This window comes from Crinia signifera, chromosome 5, assembly GCF_055691185.1.
Source record: "Crinia signifera chromosome 5, ASM5569118v1, whole genome shotgun sequence".
NCBI lineage: Eukaryota > Metazoa > Chordata > Amphibia > Anura > Myobatrachidae > Crinia > Crinia signifera.
The window spans coordinates 113,082,902-113,098,795 of record NC_139221.1 but is presented as its reverse complement, the minus strand read 5'-3'; the positions used below and the strand labels follow the sequence as shown (position 1 = coordinate 113,098,795).

General features: G+C 42.0%; 1 protein-coding gene across 2 annotated transcripts in view; it reads left to right on the top strand.

The window, feature by feature from the left end:
- Positions 1-14,060, top strand: part of RNF144B (ring finger protein 144B) — a 73,733-nt gene extending 59,673 nt beyond the window's left edge. The window contains exons 6-8 of one of the 2 annotated variants that reach the window (XM_083187854.1): positions 5,177-5,321; positions 10,238-10,327; positions 12,894-14,060. In XM_083187854.1, the coding sequence (XP_083043980.1) occupies positions 5,177-5,321; positions 10,238-10,327; positions 12,894-13,031 (373 nt within the window). In that variant the 3' untranslated portion in view covers positions 13,032-14,060. The remainder of the gene's footprint in view (positions 1-5,176; positions 5,322-10,237; positions 10,328-12,893) is intronic. The other variant, XM_083187853.1, reaches the window with a different exon arrangement.
- The last annotated feature ends 1,834 nt before the right edge of the window (positions 14,061-15,894 follow it).

The window sequence follows — 15,894 nt, the reverse complement described above, 5'->3', positions numbered from 1 at the left end:
CTTGCATTTATCCACAATGAACCTCATTTTCCAATTCTTTTGTCCACTCTTCCAGTTTATTTAAAATTGCTCTGAAGCATGGAGACATCATTAAATGTTCTAATTAATCTGCTCAGTTTTGTGTCATCAGTAAAGATGGATACATTGCTGAGTATACCCACCCCAATATCGTTAATGAATATGTTAAATAAAAGCCCTAGCACCGACCCCTTTGGCACTCCACTTAGAACTGGTATCATACTCGGTACTGAACCGTTTTCAACCACTCTCTGTTCTCTCTTCTGTAGCCAGTTTCCTACCCAACTACAAATTTTTACCCCTAGTCCCAAATCCTCCATTTTATTTATCAACCTCTTATGTGGCACAATATCAAAAGCCTTAGCAAAATCCAGGAAGACCACGTCTACAGCATTACCATTGTCTGTGTTGTTGCTTACATCCCCATAAAAGCTTATTAAATTCCTTTGGCACAAGCGATTTTTTTACTGCTTGGTATATGCCATTTTCTCAACATTAAACATGTTTTCATTTGGCTGTACTGGTTATGTAAAATAAATGTGCACTGGATTTTGGAAGGGAAAAAATTGAATAACTATTGTAAAAAAAAAAGTCAATATGTTATTTAATAACAAAGAACAAATGGCATGATTCGTGCATTATCCATTATGTTCCATCTGTAGAATTCAAAATACATGAATTTAACAAGTGATTAACAGACATCGTCTGCCAAAACCCATCTGTTCCAATGACTTGTTCTAGGCCTATTGTTTTTTTCTTTTTTTTTGTCAAAAGCAGAAAAACCTTGGGATATACAATAATTCTATTTGTCATTTTATTTGTTCAAACATAGCTAGCGTTACCTTTTCCTTTTCATTAACATGTGCTGGATCTGTAAATCCTGTCTTCTAAGCTCAAAACAGAATTGATATTGTAAAAAACAAACATTCTGGCTATAAAACACTGCACCTTGTGCTGCCAACATCATTAAATAAGCAGGGTTGTTTAGATGAGAGTTGGAGATGCTTGGACATCCCTTGGCTCAGTCTTCCTATGGACTGGAAAGGCAATGTCTATCTTTGTGGCCTTTTTTATGGATATACTGTAGTGCAGTGGTTCCCAAACTGTGTGCCGTGGCTCCCTGGGGTGCCTCGGGACACATGCAGGGGTGCCGCGGCTTGGTGGTCCAGGACCAACTCAAACTATTAATGGTTAATTATTTAGGAGCAAAACTAGTGCTGGTGGCTGCCAATCATAGAATGTGTGCAAACAGAAGCAAATCCTGCCCTTTACCACATAACTGCCTCTAAGAATCGCATATAAACCCAATCTAATTAATTTTTTTTGGACCTAGGGGTGCCGTGAAACAAATTCTGATTCTCTAGGGTGCCGTGAATCAAAAAAGATTGGGAACCTCTGCTGTAGTGTTAAGTAGGTCAAAAGGAAAGCTTACAAATAACTTGTGTCTTGTAGAAAAACATCCATTAACCCCTTACCGACACAGCCTGTTTTTGCCTTCCTGACAGAGCCCTTTTTTTCAAATCTGACATGTATCACTTAAGTGGGGATAACTTTTTTTTGCTTTTACTTATCCCAGTGATTTTGAGATTGTTTTCTCGTGACACATTGTACTTCAAGTTAGTGGTAAATTTTGGTCGATACAGTCTGTGTTTTTTTGTGAAAAATACCAAAATGTCGTAAAAAAATTGAAAATTTTGCAATTTGCAAAATGTTAAATTTTCTGCTTGTGAGACAAATAATCATACCACTCAAAATAGTTAATAACTAACATAGACCATATGTCTTCTTTATGTTTCCATCATTATTTCAACCTCCTTTTAATTTTTTTGGACACTAGGAGGCTTAAAATATGAATAGCAAATTCTCAAATTTTCAAGAAAATTTCAAACACTGATTTTTTTAGGGACCAGTTCAGTTCTGATGTGACTTTGAGGGACTTGTATGTGAGACACCCCCATAAATGATGCCATTTCAAAAACTGCACCCCTCACAGTATTCAAAACAGCATTTTGGAAGTTTGTTAACCCTTTAGGTGTTTCACAGGAATTAAAACAAAGTGTAGGTGAAATTTGAAAATTTCATTTTTTTTGCAGATTTTCAATTTTAATAAATTTTTCTAAGGAACACAGTAGATTTTACTAGAGAAATGTGACTAAAAATTTATTCCCCCAATTCTTTTGTTTTCATAAATATCCTATATGTGGCCCTAGTGTGCACGTTGACCAAACCACAGGCTTCATAATAGAAGGAGCACCTACTTGATTTTGGAGCCTCCTTTTTATGAGATTATTTTTTAGGCACCATGTAGGTTTCTAGGCACCATAAGATGCTAAAAGTTAAGAACCCCCCCCACAAGTGACCCCATTTTGCAAACTACACCCCTCAGGGAATTCATCTAGGGGTATAGTGTACATTTCAAACCCCAGGGGTTTCACCAATTGTGGTACAACTGGGCTGTGAAAATGAAAAATTAAATTTTTTACACAAAAATGCAGTTCTGGCTCAAAATTTTTCATTTTCACAAGGAATGAAGGAGACAAAGCACCCCAAAATCTGTGCCCCAATTTCTCCCGAGTACGGCACTGCCTCATATGTGACCAAAAAATACCATTTGGGTGCATGGCAGGACTCAGAAGGGAAGGAGTGATATTTGGATTTTGCAGCACACATTCTGGTGGAATGAATGGTGGGTGCTATGTCGCATTAGCAAGACCCCCGAAGCACCAATACAGTGGAACCCCCCCACAAGTGACCCCATTTTGCAAACTACACCCCTCAGGGAATTCATCTAGGGGTATAGTGTACATTTCAAACCCCCAGGGGTTTCACCAATTTTGGTACAACTGGGCTGTGAAAATGAAAAATTACATTTTTTTACACAAAAATGCAGTTCTGGCTCAAAATTTTTCATTTTCACAAGGAATGAAGGAGACAAAGCACCCCAAAATCTGTGCCCCAATTTCTCCCTAATACGGCAATGCCTCATATGTGACCAAAAAATACCATTTGGGTGCATGGCAGGACTCAGAAGGGAAGGAGTGATATTTGGATTTTGCAGCACAGATTCTGGTGGAATGAATGGTGGGTGCTATGTCGCATTAGCAAGACCCCCGAAGCACCAATTTCTGACACAATGACGCTGCTGCAGCAGCAGCAGCAACACAAGCACCAGGAAGTCACAGGAGCTGGCACAGATGCCACCAACGCTGATCAGGTAAGTATAGGCCACAGATGGGCACGGAGAACGCTCTGCACGCTGTTCCTGACCGGAATGGCGGCTGCAGAGCTGTCTCTGGTATTTTCTATGTGGTGTAATGGCTGTGATTGGTCCGTCGTTCCGACGGACCAATCACAGCCTTTTGGGGTCAGGTGGGGTGAGGTGGGGTGACACCAGTGTCACCCTTACACCCGGTGGTGATTGGTGCTGTACTTAACAGCACCAATCACCAACGATCCCTGTGTCACCGGCGAACGTTATTCGCCAGTACACAGAAAATGCTGTAATTGGCTGTTCACATTGAACAGCCAATCACAGCGATCGCCAATGGCAGGGGGCACCGCTGCCCCCCCTGGGCAGTGAGGGAAGATGTCTGCTGTCAGGGACAGCAGACATCGTCCCTCTGTCACCGCGTCTCTAGACGCGGTGACAGTTACAAGTCATGACGTACATTTATGCCATGTGTCGGGAAGTACATCCCGACCATGACGTAAATGTATGTCAAATGTCGGGAAGGGGTTAAACACACTAGTAGGAGTTTATTTACTAAGAACAGAGTTCTATTTCACACGCCATTTCCACCTCGCTGGGTTTTTACAGTGAGGGGAAAATGGTGTTTGTGGCGGCAACAACAGCGAGGCTCCCGGCTACATTCAGCGGGCTCCCTGCATCAGCCACGAACCTTGCCGTTTGACTGAATCCTCACCGTCATCGGAACGTTGAATAGGGTGAGCGACCAGCACGTTGGTTAAACAGCGAGGGAGGCTTGTTTTAGACGTTTAACCCCCTCGCTGGTCGCATTGAATGCGGCCCTTAGAATTTTTCTGTTTACTGTTTTGCGCTAGCTTCATACCTAAGGAAAGGAAGGATGCCACGCTGCATTAGGGAGTAGACATTGCAGAGGACTGAATCTGTCCACAAATCTTTATTTCCTAGATTGTGAGGGACAGGTCATCCTGGGGATGCAGCACAGTGCTGGTTATAGAAAATAAAGGGGGCCCCATTACTTTTTTCCCCCTGTATTTCTGCAACTAACATTGGCTCAAAGAGCCTGCATGGATTGTACTGGGCAAACAAAGCATAGCAGACTGTCTAATACCCCTTTCACACAGCAAATGCCAGTTTACACCCTGGATTTGAGCACAGGTCCATCTGAGGAGCGACCCTGCTTTTGCAGTGTGAAAGCTAGCAGAGCGACCCAGCAATGAGGTGGGGTGGGGTGGAGCACCAATGCACTATCGTTGGTTGGCAGAGGAGGCAGCACTGTAGCTGACCCTGTCTCCAAGGGGACCCGGGTCGCTTAACTCAAATTACCCATACAGTGTGTACAGCAACCCAGGTCAGAGCTGTGTTCAACCCTGGTTGTGACCAGAGTTGAAATGCCGGGTTGCTCGACCTGGGAATCTTGTTAGTGGTGCTTTCACACTTCATATCAACCCAGGTTGACATGGCAATAACCCAGGTTGCTTTGGCGGTGGGAAAGGGGTAATAGAGAGCACCAAATGTTAAAAAAATAATAATAGTGTAATTTTTAGTTCTAAAGTTTCAAATTTTTCTTGAGTGTATAATTGGTATAACTGTATTAGTAGAGAATATAGAGAGATTTAAAGTCCATACACACTGGGCGACTATGCCAGGCGTGTATGGACAGCAATGATGACAATCACCACTGCGGGGAAAGCCGCTCAGTGGAGGGAGGACTGCTTTGCATAGCTGGTATTACCAGCAGATGAGCGGCTTTCCCAGAGATGTTGCGGGAGTGCGCAGCAGCGCTCACCGCTCATCGCTGGGGCAAACACCCTGGGCAGCTTTGAGCTGAAAGCCAATCAAACAGGCTGTTTTGAGTGGAGAGTTGCGCCTTAAGAGAATTGAAATCATTGAGGTGCAGAGTAAATGAAAATGTTACCTTTAACATGATTTTTCAAAATTCTTCTCTTTCAGAGTCCTCGTCAGTGCAGATGCAGATGCTTGTATCAAGCAGTGTCCTGCGTGTCATATATACATTGAGAGGAATGAAGGTTGTGCACAAATGATGTGCAAAAACTGCAAGCACACTTTCTGCTGGTACTGTTTGCAAAACCTTGATGTGAGTGTTTGGTCTCAATAAGGGAATTTGCTTTATAACATTCTCTATGTTTATCTTTGGTGATTTTAAAGATTTAAATGTACAGGGCTCATTTAATGTTGGATACAATCTTCATTTTTAAGCATAAAAATGGTTTATCATACTGGACATACACACCAAAAAATGAATATCCCTGTATTCATGTTAAAGTTTATGCATACCCTTGCATCTGGAGAAGCAGAGGGGAGGAGGCAAGGGTCATGTAACCAATTAGAGCAAAGACATGTTCACATAATTTCTTTATAGTTATACTTTGATTCATCAGAGTGGTTTTGTCATTCTCTGACCAATCAGAGCAAAGTCATTTTGAATTGGTTAATAACATACCTCCCTGTCTGTGATTCAAGTCAAGGCTCCATGAGGAATAAATATGCAGAGTCCATTAGCACTAAAGATTGATTCACTTATGCGGGTGGGCATAAGCCACATGGTATAGAAAAGATATTTCAACTTTTTTCCCTTTTTACAGTTAACCATAACTGTTAATCATGAATGGTTTCTTAAGTATGTTGCCGCATCATGAGACATTTAAGGCCTCTTGATGTGCTTTTATAAGATCTCCATGCAGTTGTGCATTAAGAGAGAAGGAGGCCCGTGCGCAGTCTCCATCTGGGCCCCCTTCTCTCTAGCCGACACAACAATAGATTCTGGGCACCAGGGTTACTAGAAGATCCTAGCGCTGCCCCGGAATCTATTGCGCCATTTTCCTTGTGGTTTCCGCAGAGTGGCTGCTGCAGATACGGGACTCCGGACGGTAAGTATTAAAAAGATGGGTGCAAGGTGTGTGGAATGGGCCCCCTGGATCCCTGGGGCCTGTGTGTGAGTTGTCCTCGGGAATGCATTGTGAACACAATGTTCCCAGAGACCTGCGCATGCGCAGTAGACTCTGGAACAATATGCCGCTGGAGAGGTGGGGGCCCATTCGGAGCCTGCACATGGGGCCCCTCCTCTCTTAAAGCTCCTCTGTTGTTATGTATATAAGAAGTTCGACTTAATAGTAAAATTCAGAGAATAAGGGAAGTGGTTTGTTATTGTAGATTACTGAAGTCTATTAATGTTGCTTAGCAACAAAATTTGCAATAGGTAAAGTTTTTACTAGTGAATTATTAACAAGTTGTCTCCTTTAGTACTACTTTTTCTTTTGAAGTCATCTGTTGATGATTAGAAAAATAGAACACATTTTATAAGGTCAATGAATTTAATCTTTTTTAGTGATCAAGATCAACAGAAAAATGTACCCTTCCCCGAATGTGCAGTAAAATAAGATAAAAATATGATAGGGCTGCTGTGGCTCCTGCATTGCACACTTACGTACTTACATGACAAGGGGACTTTTTATAAGTTATAAATAGCATGTTATGGATGATGGGCAGATCATTGTTGTGCAAATTCCAGGAGTTTATTATATATATATATATATATATATATATATATATATATATATATATATATATATATATATATATATACTGTAACCTGCACACCAAAATGGCTGAAGCAATGTTTGGCTGCTCATGTAAATAAGCTGCAAATGATAGACATATGCTAAACTGGAGGCATTAAGTGATTTGCAAGGTCTGAGACCTTGGTGCATTCAGTTTTGAAAATGTTTTTTTTTTTTTTTTTTATTCATTCTTGATTCATGAAGCCCCTGGGATGTACTGCTACGTGTTGCTGCTGCAGCAGTTGTCAAGACACATCCGATAATTCACAAACTGACTCCACTTCTATAGATTGTAAGCTTGCAGCAGGGCCCTCCTACCTCCATGTCTGTCTGTTGTTACCCAGTTTGTTTTATCACTGTTTACTATTGTAAAGCGCAACGGAATCTGCTGCGCTATATAAGAAACTGCAAATAAATAAATAAATAAATAAGTGTTGTAACATGTTTCCCCTTCCTGCAATCAGCATATTGGGATTACAGTGACTGACATGATTACTAAAATAGTAGCAGAAGAAGGAGAATGCTCCCTCTGCTGTCACAACTCCGACCGTGCAGTTAGTCACTATGCTCCCAATACATTGGTTAATGACAGGGAATCTGGAATGAGTTGCGACGTTGCTGTTTATCGTAGAACGTGGAAACTCAATTCTTCTGCATCTATTGCTAAGCCATCTGTGATGTGGGTCTTACCTTGGATCATGGGAAGAATGGGCCATAATGCCCAGTTATATTTGGTTAAACTGGTTAAAAGGAAAACTGTAAACAGAGGAAACCCACAATCAGAGTTTCTCACCAGATTTCATTTCTTAAGGCATAAGGGGCCTTATTCTAGTTCACTCTTTCTGACAAAATCCTTCTTAGATGGATGAAACCATGTGCACTGCAGGGGGGCAGATGTAAAATGTGCAGAGAGAATTAGATTTGGGTGAGTTAATTTGTTTCTGTGCAGGGTAAATACTGACTGCTTTATTTTTACACTGCAATATAGATCTCACTTTGAATTAAAATCCCACCCAAATCTAATTCTCTCTGCACAAGTAACATCTGCCCCACCTGCAGTGCACATGGTTTTGTCCATCTAAGAAGGATTTTGTCAGAAAGAGTGAACTAGAAGAAGGCCCAAAGTACAGTTTACATGTTGCACACATTAAAGTTGAGCACCAAAAATGTCCAGTGGATGCACGAAAGAGCGGGCAATGTGTTTTCTGTCTTGCTGGAGCATGCTTTGTAATATATTGTCTGTGGACACAAATTCAGCTTTAATTAATCTAATTTACTCTCATGGGAGCATCTCCAATTGAGTTATTGATATGGCTGTATCATACTTCATAATTGTGGACTAATCGCATCTACTCAGTAAATATACATATTTTTTCTACTCATTTTCAATATACACTATACAAGTAACCTGTGCTTGGATCTAATCCCTTACCCCTTCTCCCATTTACACACATTTTTTTTATACAACTTCAGCTTTAATCAGCAACTTCTTGATCATCATAATTTTAGTTTATTAATTGGGAACCCAAAAACTCAGCTCCAGGCAGGGTTGGTCTGTCCCACGTGGGTTTAGGGAAGCCCTGTTGGTCTGTCCCACGTGCGCATCGGACCTGAGTCGGTGGTTGGACCTGTTGGCCTTCCAACCACATGACTTGGGACCTACCTTCCCAGCGGCGAGTATGCGATCTATCAAACAAATTGTGATGGATCGCATTGTGTCCCTGCAGCCCGGGAAGGTCCCGGGCAGCTTGTGGGGTATCGGTTGGCCGTAGACTGCTGAGAGACATCGCAACAGTGTATGGGCACCTATACAGTGTAGTATTTACAGGGTTAATAGAACCATGTTGTGTAGAGTATAGACTACCAGTTATCATGCTTCTCCTTTGAACAGGCCAAAGGTAGCACTGTGCAGTGTTCCAAGTTCCCTAAACTGTAACACAATCTTCCAGCTTCTACAAACAAACATAATTGATTACCTAATACAATACATATAGTAAATATATGCTTAGCAAATTGTGAGCTAGATATAACTCTTGTGCATAGAGAGAGAATTTGATGCACTGCTTGCTCTATTTCGGTCGACACCGGAAATAGGTCAAAATGGTTGGAAGGTCAACACAAGCATTACGTCTACAATGGCAAGGTCAATGTTTGTTTTTCACGTTTTTTGTCCCGAATGTCGACACAGTCAACATGTACCCCCAATGCCAGATCCGTCAGAACCAGGTGAAAACAGGCCAAATCGCACTAGTGCTGGGGGACTTAAGCATCTGAACACATAAACCACTGGTTTTCCGTTTGTATGCAAAATTGATAACAGGGTGTTGTCAGTGGTTATAATATAGTACATAACAAAATTGCAAAAGTTGGATATGTAACTAAAAATATACACAGTTGGTAAATGAATGAAACTACAACAGTACACATAACTTTTTTGTCCATGATACTTTAGTGGGAAGCAGATTTCTGCTCGAACAGTTATGTATTTCACACATAAAATATTGTAATATACAGTATGTCAGTAAGGTTTTTGTTTTAAGCAGGCAAGTGTTTTATTTGCTTAGCAGTAGCAGGTAATACTTCATTTTCCGGCTTCTCCGGTTCTTCTGAACATACTGTAGCACATTCCCTTGGATGCTTTCCAGCTGTGCACTCCTTATTGAAGTTTCATCTACAGAATTCATTACCATCTGTAATCATGTTGAGTTCAAAATTCAAAGTTTATCTCATACAGTACACATAATGAAAAAAATATTTTTTAATTTAGTAAAGTACAAGGTGAATGGAGTTATATTGAGTGTTCAATGAATTATTAGATTTTTTTTAAGATTGAATCTCCTTCTTATCTTGTCTCTAGTAACCCCTCCCTCTCCCCAAAAACTGTGGTCGTGCACAAGCGTAGTCAAACTTGGGATATTCTGTATTTCTCCAGACCATCTAGCCTTACAGTGCTTGGGGTCTAGATGCTGATGATTGTGCCCGCTGCAGTACTTTTTCTCCTTTTTGGGTAAAACAAATAGATTTTTACTGTTGAGCTTCAGAAAATAACAAAATAACTTACATTTCACAGACAAAGAGAAAAGAAACAGGGCATGGCTCGTTATATACACAAACCCACTGGTTGTGGTACAAGTCTGATGGCTTCTGCTCTGTGCACGCTCAAGACCTATTCTGTTTTTGGGATGGGAGCGGTGGCAGGGACTGGGACTGGTTTTTATACAAAACGGTTGTGTCGACATTCTGACTTTGTCTACCTTAGCCATGTCAACTTATTTCACGTGTCGATCTAAGCCCTGTTTGACCCTGCTGTCAATCTAATGTACAGTATGTTGACCTTCATGGTGTCAACTTAGCGACCGTATCCTGTATGTGTGTGTATACAAATATCCTATTCTTCAATGGAAGTTTCACCTTTTTTTTTTATATTTTGCAGAACGATATATTTCTACGACACTATGACAAAGGTCCCTGTAGGAACAAACTTGGACATTCAAGAGCCTCAGTTATGTGGAATAGAACACAGGTATGTAACAAAGCAAACACTGCAAGGAATGAGCAAGTACACAGTACACAGACTCACTGATACACATTTGTACATGTGTTTGGGTTTTTACATCTCCTTCGCAGTCAGGGTCATGAAACACGAAGGGCCAGATGCACTAAGCTTCAAAAGGGATAAAATGTAGAGTGATAAACAACTAGCCAATCAGCTGCTGTCTGACATTTTTCAAACACAGTCTGTGACATGGCAGGTAGGAGCTGATTGGCTGATTGTTTATCACTCTCCATTTTATCACTTTGAAGCTTAGTGCATCTGGCCCTGTATCTTTTAATGATAGGGATACTGAATGACATCTAAAAAAAAGGTTCCACTAATTCCTTTTGCATCTCTCGTGTATAGCTGTAATTCGACATATTTTGAGGAAATCCATAACCTTGGAGGGAACTTGATTTTACCTCCAAAAAAGCATTTTCTTACTGAGAATAAAATCTCAAAGCAACTCTGGGTATCATTTAAAAAGTGCAAAAAGATTTGCATGCGGAGAGTAATGCCAACTTTGACCATCTTATTCCTTGACGTGTGTGTGAGTGCATGCTGTAAGTTAGCGGGGAAGACACAGTGGAAGAGCAGTCATAGGCTGATGGTTGAAACGGCATTGAAGGATCTTTTCTAGCAAGTTATAGCGTAAAGGCACCAATGCTCCTAGATCTACTGCATACCCTCCAATTACACATTTTAGGCTGGTACAGTATCTTTTTTTGTGTGCCTGTACCGGCTAAAAAGTGCTTTGTACGGGTTTTCTGGGTCTCCAACTCTCCATTAAAGGTATAGGAAAGGGTGTGTGACCATGCCCCCTTTACCAATGGTCACGTCCCTTTCTGAATTTGTATAGTTTTTTGCCCTTCAGATGTTGCTATTGTAAGGAGCGAAGCAGAAAAAAAGATTTCCTTTTGCAGGACGAGACTACTGAAATGGGTGCACACACTTTTACAAACATTTCTAGCTAATCACAAAAGCTTCCAGGCCATTCTGTTATTTTAATGTAAACTATTCTGTGCCCCCTTATTGTACAGATGTAGCCACGCTCATTGTTACTGGATCGCCAATGCCCACTCCTATAACAACATCCCATTTTCAATAGATCTCCCATCTTAGTAAATAAAACCCACACTGAGAGGCAAAATTGTCTGGTGTGGCCATCAGAATCAGCTTTATTGGCCAGGTATACTTGCGTATACTAGGAATTTGTTTTCAGTTTGCTGTGCAGCAGCCAGGTGGGTAATAAGTAAACAGTATACAGTATAAACAATATAAACAGGTGGGGGAACATGTACAGTCATAAAGAAAGTTATTCCGAGGGTACACAGTGTTAGATTATGTGCAAAGGGTTATGACGTGACAAGACAGTTAGTTGTTCATGAGTTCACGTGTCAACAGGTGAACTGCTTGAGGGAAGAAACTTTTAGGCTTCCAGTGGACCTGGTGGGAATGGCCCTGTAGCTTCTGCCTGAAGGCCGCAGGTTAAACAAGCCATAACTAGGATGTAGTTGGTTCTTGACTATCCTCATTGCCTGCCTTTTTGCTCTGGACAAGTACAGATCCTGGACAGAGGGAAGGTCTGTCCTGATGATCTTCTCCACAGTTCTGACTACCTTTCAGAGTCTGCATTTGTCTCTCTCGCTGGCGGAGCCGTACCAGACCAGTATCGAGGAGCACAATAAGGACTCCACAATTGCGGAGTAGAAGATGAGCAGAAGCTTCTGTGGGATGTTGAACTTCCTCAGTTTCCTAAGGAAGAACAGCCCCTGCTGCGCTTTTCCAACAATAGTATCAGTGTTGGGCCCCCATTTAAGGTCCCTGGAGATTGTGGTTCCTAGGAACTTGAAGGAGTCCACTAGCGACACCACACTGTCAGCAATTGTTAGCGGAGGAACACCAACAGACTTCTTCCTAAAGTCCACTGCCATCTCAACTGTTTTGAGTGGGTTGACCTCTAGATGGTTGCTGCTGCACCACCGGGCCAATCGATCCACTTCTTGTCTGTAGGCCGATTCGTCCCCTTCCTTGATGAGGCCAATGTTGGTAGTGTCATAGGTGAATATAATTATCTTTACTGATTGCGCCTCTGAGGTGCAGTCGTTGGTGTACAGGGAGAAGAGCAGGGGTGAGAGTACACAGCCCTGGGGGGCTCCTGTGCTGATGGACCACACTTGGGAGGCGAATTCCCCTGCTTTCACAACTTGTCTTCTATTAACCAGAAAGTCCACAATCCAAGAATAGGTAGCTTCAGGGACTCCGAGGCAGAGTAGTTTGGGGTGGAGGATGTTGGGGATGATTGTGTTGAATGCCGAGCTGAAGTCGACAAATAAGACTCTTGCATAGGTACAAGGCATATCCAGGTGCTGCAGAATGTAGTGCAACTAGTAAATGCCATCACTGTGTTTAATGTCCACAGTCATTATGATTTCAATTGCTTCTACAGCAGTATATGTATCCCTGTTTATTCTGTGTAAACTAAATTCAATACTTATACAGCTTTCTAATCGAAAATGTTTTTGACTTTTATTTGCTCTATTTTGTGATGCAGGTTGTGGGAATCCTCATTGGCTTAGGTATCATCGCAATTGTTACATCACCGTTACTCCTTTTGGCATCACCCTGTATTATCTGCTGTGTCTGCAAATCCTGCAAAGGAAAGAAGAAAAAGCATGAAAATAATAAATAAAGCCAGAACCCACCACATAGATAATACACTGTTTGTTTTTTTGTTCGTAATAATTCCACAGTAGTTGTTACTCTTTCTTGCATATGTGTGCATAGATTGAGCAGTCTGGCTAAACACTACAATAATTGAAGTTTTAAATATCTTACACTGGCGGTATATGCTGCATACATAGGAGTGCTGTCTGAACAGGCGCACATATATCATACTTGCCCCCTCTCCCAAATCCCTTGACTTCGAGAAGAGCAATTTAGTCTTCTGAAATTGGCTGCTGCTGCCACCTCCAAGCAATTTGATGAAGCATTTGAGGATCTCTGGCCCCGCCTCCAATATTACCAATACGGAGATAGCGGCTTTCTATAGAATGGATGGGGCCAAAATGCTGCAATCATAGCATCACATCCCAGTACAACCCATCTTGCTGTCCCCTCCTCAAGGCCTTCCCCAGGGCCTATAGAGGAGCTGGCAGGTATAGTGCATGCATGTAATTATGCCTGCCCACCTAGTGTCTTGGCCTTACTTTGCTATTTAAAAATAAGTGGTTAAAAGATTATTGTCAGCACACATACAGTATGGTACAACTTGAATTGCGTTAGTGGTCATTTAAAATTGTATGCTGGCTTTTATTTATGTACAGTACAGTTAGTCTATCTAAATGTATTTATATTTCAGAGGGGATGGGGAAGAGAAAACGGGCATAGTAAAATAAATTATAGCACTATTAAGGGGAACTTAATTCAGTGTTATATTATTTTTAACCAATTTTTTGGTCTTATGGTCTTACTATAATTTTAAAAATGACTATAATGGTTATGGTTAATGTTTCCCTTGTTGGGAAGAAATACCTTATTTGCTAAGGCACAATGAGTATACAGATTTTTGACTGCAAAATGTACATGGGTAATTTAATATTAAAAAAATACAAGATATTTTTAAGAATAAACAATTATGCATCTGTAATGTATATAGAGAAATAAAACAAATGACAAACTTGTTAATAAAAGAATGTAATGACAAAATCTGTGATCACATATATTTCTCAATGAAAATGTTTGGGAACAATACCGTATATACTCGAGTATAAGCCGAGTTTTTCAGCCCTTTTTATTTGCTGAAAAAGCCCCACTCGGCTTATACCCGAGTCAGTGGCTTTAATGATGTAGCCGCGGCTTAGGGAAGATGGCCGCTACTACGGGAACATGGCCGCCGGTCTTCTGCACAGAGGACATGTATGGTGCAGGAGGCCTGGCCATTGCAGAGCAGCAGGGCAGCGCCGGCTGCAGAAGGAAGTCAGCGGCGGCCGCGCACCCCACTCCCCCTCCCTCCATGGAGCCACTCAGCGGTACCCCCCTACTGCCCTTGAGCAGTTTACCTCCGCTGTGGAGCAGGGCAGCGGCAGGCAGCGGTAGACACAACAGGAGGTCAGCAGCGGCCGTGCACCACCTCCCACCCCTGTGGAGCCAGACAGCGGCACAGCACCTACCCTACCTCCCTGGAATAGTTCAGTGACAGCAGCAACCCCCCCCCCCCCCTCAGTTCAGGGGACGCAAGAGGTCAGTAAAAGCCTGTGGTGTCCTATGCAGGGGGAGCAAACTGCGGTGTCCTGTTTTTACACAGGGGGAGCAGCCTGTGGTGTCATGTTTTTACACAGGGGGAGCAGCCTGTGGTGTCATGTTTTTACACAGGGGGAGCAGCCTGTGGTGTCCTGTTTTTACACAGGGGGAGCAGCCTGTGGTGTCCTGTTATTATGTAGGGGGAGCAGCCTGTGGTGTCCTCTTATTACACAGGGGAGCAGCCTGTGGTGTCCTGTTATTATGCAGGGGGAGCAGCCTGTGGTGTCCTCTTACTATTATACAGGGACATTTACCAGTAGCTGCTGCATTTCCCACCCTAGGCTTATACTCGATTCAATAAGTTTTCCCAGTTTTTGTGGTAAAATTAGGTGCCTCGGCTTATATTCGGATCGACTTATACTCGATTATATACGGTAATTATTTTTATTCTCCCTCCTGAAAAAGGGTAACCGTTCAGTTCTATTAAAAAAGTAAGTGTCACCATATATCAATATACTGTATATACTGTAGGTCTTAATAGTATAAGCTAGATAATTCAGTTCTCAACTGATTAATTCAAATTAACAATATATGAATAAAAAACATCAATAACATGTATAATGACAATAAAAATAAGACCTAAAAATAATACACATTAAAATAAAGTTTTACTGTATGCTGCTAAGATGTAAAAAGTACCTTTTTAAATTCTAACCAGGTATATATATATGATGTACACCCTTAGATAAGGGGACCTCAGAAAGATGATAGTAGGATAGTAACCACTGGAGCCTCTTCCAATTTGGAGATCATAGGATGTTTGGCAGTAAAATCCTTAGCTTAACACATTCTGGGTGTGATTCAGAAAGGCCTGCTAAGCAGCAACCATGCGAGGGAATGTAAGCAATCAAATCCCCTTGCATGTGGTTGTAGGGAAGAGAACTCATTTGATGGTCACCAACCTTCGAATGATTTCTTTCCCCTTTGGAAATAAAATCCAGTATGAGCTGACTTTTATTTCTTTAGGCGTACGCTATCCTGACATCCTGTGAGGTCAGCCACCAGCCCCCGGCAGGCATTGACCCGCCCGCGTTCCCAGGGAAACTCCCAGTGTTTTCATGACGACCGCCCATAAAATGCTGGGCATTCCCCGATGCTGCCCCCTGCACGCCCCCTTCCCTCCCCAACCCATACCAATGCTTCGGCAACTACGATAGGCCCAAACGTTAACAGGAGCCCAGGCCACTGTTGTCCTTTTACTGGAGTCCGGAGTGTCACTGCCTGATTTATTATATGCTGCTCTGGCGGAGCTG